The sequence below is a fragment of the Ixodes scapularis genome, unplaced genomic scaffold (assembly GCF_016920785.2).
Source record: "Ixodes scapularis isolate PalLabHiFi unplaced genomic scaffold, ASM1692078v2 PGA_scaffold9__187_contigs__length_104089568, whole genome shotgun sequence".
Lineage (NCBI taxonomy): Eukaryota > Metazoa > Arthropoda > Arachnida > Ixodida > Ixodidae > Ixodes > Ixodes scapularis.
The window spans coordinates 24,177,773-24,184,198 of record NW_024609884.1 but is presented as its reverse complement, the minus strand read 5'-3'; the positions used below and the strand labels follow the sequence as shown (position 1 = coordinate 24,184,198).

The 6,426-nt window shown below is 42.5% G+C and overlaps 1 protein-coding gene across 1 annotated transcript in view; it reads right to left on the bottom strand.

Annotated features, from left to right (window-relative positions):
• Positions 1–2,834: 2,834 nt before the first annotated feature.
• Positions 2,835–6,426, bottom strand: part of LOC8028085 (CD109 antigen) — a 76,966-nt gene continuing 73,374 nt past the window's right edge. Inside the window, exon 32 of the mRNA XM_042287170.1 lies at positions 2,835–5,012. Within this exon, the coding sequence (XP_042143104.1) occupies positions 4,825–5,012 (188 nt within the window). The 3' untranslated portion in view covers positions 2,835–4,824. The remainder of the gene's footprint in view (positions 5,013–6,426) is intronic.

Here is a 6,426-nt window from a genome sequence, read left to right as displayed (position 1 = left end):
AGAAATTTTGTGATCATTAAAAAAAAAATATTAAAATTCGGAAAGTGTACGAAGTCTCGGACCGTTGCACTTTGTTTCTGCGGCCAAGAAGCCACCCAGAACAGTCTGCGGAAGATGCTGGAAAGGCCGCCGGCGGCAGTCTCTGCTACGTCGTCTGCTCCCCGCTCCTTATCTGGGAAGCGGCTTTACCGTACCGCACGCGGAGAAGCCGTTGTGGCATGCCGAAATGGGCGTTAGGAGCGCCAGCGACAACGTTCCAGCAGAGATGATAGAGAGAGCCTAGATTAAAGAGAGGGAGCAGTAAGTATGCCTGCATTTGATTGTCGCGTGGCCAGTGTTGCGAGGAAACTGGATGGAGAGGCGGACACGTTAGCAGAAAGTGAACGCTTTTGAGTTTTGACTCCTTGCATGCTACAGCTCGTTTTCCAAACGCGGCCCACAAACCACATGACCCCGATCGAGCAGTTGCCCCATCTTTTAATTCTAGGCTCTCTATACCGACGACAGACAAGCTTGAGCCCGAACTCGGTGCCGTGCGCGCTTCTTTGTTTGCCTCGTGATCCATGTCAGCGTCTGGTCGGTGAAGTCGCTCTTGCACGAAAGTCTACCTCGCTCAAGCACCGATTTGGCGAATCATCGCCACTCAATGATGGAGAGTCCTGGCATTGCTGGCACCTCGACGGGAAAGACGAAGGCAATCTCCTTGAATCAGAAGCATGCCATCCTCGATGGAGTGTGCATAAACGTGAAGAATGCCATCCACCGCCGGCATCCTCCGCGAGGCCGTCGCAGCTGTCGACACTGTCCGTATGTAGCGGAATCTTTTTTTGATACGAGCTTCTCGCATTTTGCGAGAAGCAGCTCCGATCTAGCAGAGGACGCATGCAGAAAGCCTCGACTGCTTTCTACAGGCTCGATGAACGTGCCCGTAACAACCCGTGTTATTTTTTTTTTCATGTTCTTTGTACAAGTTCATATATAACGAGAAAGCGGACATAGCGAAACGATTTCCGATTCCCGTTGACTTCGTTATAACTGGTCTCGACAGTATATCCGTTTTCATGACTAGCAATCTACTCAGTTAATTTTATTTATTTTAAGACAGGTGTTCAAATGTTTGCTCTTTTACTACAATGTCCCCCATGAGTATATCATGCTGTGGTTCTCATGACCACCATACACATGACTGCAGAGCAGGAAATAATTTTTATGCTTTGCCCTCGCGCAGCAGAATCACAATATTCCAGAGTAAGGCGACATGTTTTCTTTCACTTGTTCGAATATAAACAAAGTGAAAGCAACAATCTGATAATTCCTTAAAGATTAAAATTGTTAAAGGGGCCCTGCAAAGAATTTTTTACTGGGTTTTAATTTGCACCGAACTTAAGCGCATTGAACGTAGTAACTTAATAAAACTTTTCTTTTCTCGAATTTCGCTTTATTTGAAAAGTTATAAGCAAATTAAAATTACAAAAACAAGCAAAAAATAACCTCCTTCATGACGTCCTTGGTCGCTTGAGTGGCCGTGAACTAGAGGAGGGGTAGTGAGCTCAGCGAGTGGTCACAACTGCCGCACTCCGTGTTGACGGCGCGAGAGGGCGCCACTAAAGCATGCTCTGGCTAGGTTGTATGAAGCGGGCAGCCAGGGCGGTTCGCATTGCATTTGCTACGCGATTAAACACTAATTTGGCATGACACTTCATTGGCCACAAACGACAGCAAACACGGTAAAGATCAGTTCAGAATGGGAGCCACTTCGCGCTGCCTTACCGCGAAATGGCCAAACCGAGAGACAAAGCTGCTCGCCGAAGGCCTTTGGAACGCTTAGAGCCGGTCGGATCCTCCTGTCCATACGACCGCAGCGCCGCCGTGTACATCCGGGACCTTTCGGTGTCGGCGCCTGATCCCACTACTCCTTTCTAGTATGCGCCGCCTTTTCCACCGCTTGGTGGCGGGTATGTCGACGGGTAATTTCTTGTTTCCGTACTTTATAAACTGCATTTGTTTCTTTTCTGATCTAAAATACTGAACAAAAACTACTTCTATAAATAATTGAAACGGTTTGCGCCACTTATATTTTGTATTTTGTCTAAAAAGAAGGTTTTAGCGGCTCTGACCAGTAGTAAGCCCAGGACCAAAGATGTTGCATATCACTCGTTTTCGGTACCGTGGGTCGCCCCCATCGGTGGAGGAGGTTTCCGCATCGTCCGGTTAAAATATGACGCACTGATATTTAGTTACTCTCCGTGCCCGCTGGCTTGCTTGAACCTCAAGAGACGTGGAAACCGCAAAAAAGGTAGACGCTTAAATATGATTGCAGGGCCCCTTTAATGTAGTGTAACATTAAAAATGAGTGTATGTATTGTAAAATTATGTGTGTATCCTGCGAGGCTAAGGGCAAAAGGGGCTCTTCAAAAACCGAAGAGTAGTATAGTTGTGCTGTCATTAATTTCGATACCCAAAAACTGAAATGGGTTGATATTTTTAATGATCTGCCGGAGTACATTTTATTAGCAAAGTCTGACCTTAAATTAAAAGAAAAGTGAAAAAACTTGTATAAATAACCTATAGGTACTATTGCTAACCCCTGCTCCTTGCTTTGAGTTGTTATTCAAGGAATGGTCAGTGCTGCCAGGTCCTGCTACACAAGTCTTCCTAGGCTTAGGCAAACCTGGTTATGTATCTGTTTATTTCTGCGAAATAGTGTGAAAAATTTTTAAAACTGAAATGTCCAACCCTAAACCGGCTTCAGAGGAGTACCAGCATTTTCTGACGAAAGCCTCATCTCGCAACGAAGCATATTCCTACAAGCACACTCAGGAAAGCAGCAGTCAAAAAGCATACTCCATTTTTACTCCATAATAAAAAGTTTTACAAACATGATGTGTGCAACAGCTTATATCCCAAGTTACGACATGATACTGAAATAAATATGTACAGTATAATAATGTTTCATGCGTGCAGTTACTAAAAAAGACGCCTATGAAAAAAACTTTAGTTTCACAATTATGAAAGCACAGCACCCATACAATATATATGTATACTTTTCTGTTTCATTATAGTTATATCTGCAACATTACATCATTAAAAAAAACATTTTCCTCTGCTGCAGAGACCACTAATATACTAGAAAGGCACTGGCTTTATTGTGGGCAAAACAGTATTCTCAGATACTGAGCTATTCTGGGCTTTCATTAAGTCTCGCTTACAAAAGATGCAATGCACTAACATCTTTTTCAGTGACATGCACATACTGTTTTAATATCTTGACAAGTGTATGAAGTAATTCTCACTACAGAAAGTGCACCTCTTTTTATGATCAGGTGAATTTAAGTAGATATCATTTCCTCCATATTTCTGCCTTCTGATTGAATGTCAACTGACAAAATCATAAATAAAGTGGCACAAGTACACAATCAAGAATGTTAGTCAAATAAATCCATATTGACAACCGGGAAGTTTCACTGTAGATCTCATATTCTGTATATGCTGACATATTTTAATTTAAATATCCCTGCTACTGAGGAATAAGGGTACTGGTAAGATATTCAGGTCCAGAAATAAGACAACTGCTACTCATGGTCAAATTTCAAATGCTATATCAAATAATACTAACCAGAAAGAAGCATGGCTCACAAATCTTTTTTAGCAGCAGATAAAGTCAATGGGGGTGCTTTTGGTTGCGTAAATGGGCTTGTTTTTATCAAGCCCTAGAAGTACCAGAATTTCGTTTATGAATATGGGCAAACTTGTTTTCTATTGCTCTAAAATATTTAACTTGTCCGCCACTGGAATTTTATTTCTAAAGCCATAATTCATAAGACTAATCAATAGGTATATAAAACTATTGCTTCCTCAGATTTTTTAGAGGAATGGCTCTTCGTCTCTTATGAGCTACATTGTGAGGTGCTCGTTGGAGGAAATCTGCAAGGCCTGGGTTCTTGAACAGTGTAGTAAAGCAATCTTTTTAAGAGTTGGACGTTGATATTTCAACTTTGCTGAAACATGTTTATATTTGTTGCCTTTCCAAGACATTCACTATTTTTGGCCATAGCTAGTCCACAATCAGTGGAGGTAAATTCAATTGATTCAATTTAAATGAGTACTTGGCAGCTAATGAAAGCAATTATACAGTTTTTGCTCATTCTAGTTTTACACTATGTTCTTTGTACGGAATCTAAATGTGACAATCTACCGATGATCTGCTGAAAAATTAAAATCTCATGAGTACATATCAGATGAAATGTAATGAACGCATCAAACATGGTCCCCTCACACTTCTGTACACTCGCACATGTGCAATGCTTTCACTCGGTACATCTGCAGTAAAACCACCCAGTATGACACTTCTGTAATGCAAACACAAAAGACGGGTTCTTTAAACACCAGCATAGTATGGTGTATTTTCCAAAGAGTTTCACTATTTTTCTCCTTCTGTACAACAGCACAATCACACCCCTCATCAACCGGTGATCGGAAGAATAAATGACTTAAAACTCAATTTATATTTCTGTTTATGGCTTCACGGGAATGCCACGCTCCTTCCTTATGTGCAGTCTTGAACTTGTTGCGCAAGTTGCACAATTTCACTTCACAAGCCTCATCCAAAATTCCTCTCAATGTTTTTCATGCACTTCCCTTTTTCCAAAACAAAAATACTATGCTCACCTCTGGCTTGGAAACAACAAAGCATATTGAAGGAGCTTCACAGGTTCAGGTGACAAGGCGGTTACGACCACCGGCTAGCAAGGATTGCTTTTATGACGACCCTACATGAAGTTTGACGATGAGTGATGATGACAAGGTGCCTTTAAAACTGGCACCTCATTGGGTGACTTTCCGGTAGAGTTCTTGGCACAAGAGGGCAGTGCTGAACATGAGTACCCAGCTCAAGCTAATGCTGCTGGCACTGCTGAAGTAAGGGCAGTAGGGACACTGGTAGGAGCCACACACTTCGCATATGCTCAGCACAAACAGGTCGTAGTTCTCCCAGATTGTTTCCTTGTAGTTTTCTGCAATCAAAGAAAAAAAAAGAAAGTGAATTCAAGGGTTGGTCATGCCAGCGATTATATTTCCCTATGTCTGAACCTGGGGTGCACAACATGTGCCCCCTCATGCCGCATGCGGCCCGCGGGCACTGTCTATGCGGTTCACGAACACTCTGCACAGCCCGCGGACATGACGCTGCTTTAATTTGTTGCAACTCAAGAAGGTAGGGCGAGGGTAAGACGGGCCGGGGAGGAGGAAGCAGACAGAATGCTGCAGAAACGAGGGAGAAACCTCCTTCTCTCTTTAGCGTTTCGTCTGCTTCCTCCTCCCCGGCCCCTCTTACCCCTGCCCTACCTTCTTGAGTTACAACGGAATATAGATGTGCTCAAGACAGCAACCAGTGCGATGGTGCCAGATATTGAAAACCTGTCTGCCAGATATTGAAAACCCGATGCAGTTCCCAATAAACATTTTTTTTGGTCCGCATCATTTCTGAGTTGTGCGCTCTTGGTCTAAACCTTTCCCTAGTTCCCCACGTTATACTGATAGCTATTAGCTATAAAATAAAAAAAAAGAGGATAGCTTAATCTTTTTAACAAAATGCCTACTGGGGCTAGTTTGTTCATGTTCATTCAGATGAAAGCACCTCAGAAAAACGGGGACAAAGTCTTGTCTTCTTTGTCCCCATTTTTCTGAGGCGCTTTTATCTGAATAATCAATCCTCTCTGTTGGTAGAAGAACAAGGATACCCGCCTCGTGGTACTAAGATTTATGTGCTGTACATTTCAGATGTTGTAAAGCCTTAACAAACATTAATTATACATGCTCTAATTCATACAATATGCCTTTATCTTGAGCTACTAGGAATTGACCCTTGGGTTAGTTTGATAATGCTGTAGGGCAAGTTGCATGTTGAATGTCTACAACCTTGGCAAAAGAGCTCGCTTGTAACGAGTCGGTAAGAAGAGCCACATGGTCACAAGGTTTTTGAATGCTAAAGATGATACAAATAAACAGCAGGTAAATATGTGTAATTGCCTACATGTAGGATTTTGAGTACTGTAAACTACTTAATTTTAGCGAGAACCTAATTTTCGCGAATCGCCTACAATTCGCGAAAATAGGTGCCGTGAACAATTCCGGTAAAATGTAAACAGATTAAAATCTATATAAAGATCTGACCGTATCACGAAAATTGGAGCCCGCAAATTATTCCAGACCTTCAGCTTTGACCTAAATCGCGAAATATTGAGCCTGCGAAAAATAAGTCGTTTACAGTATTTCTCAAATCGGGTTTTATTTTTTATGCCAGAAAGCGGGCACTGGCATAGCCAGGGGGAGGGGCTTCAGCCCCCCCTGAAATCCAGCTGACCCTATAATATGCACATGCATTTTGGCCCATACCCCAAGTCATCATCCCACCTACCTTAGCTCCCA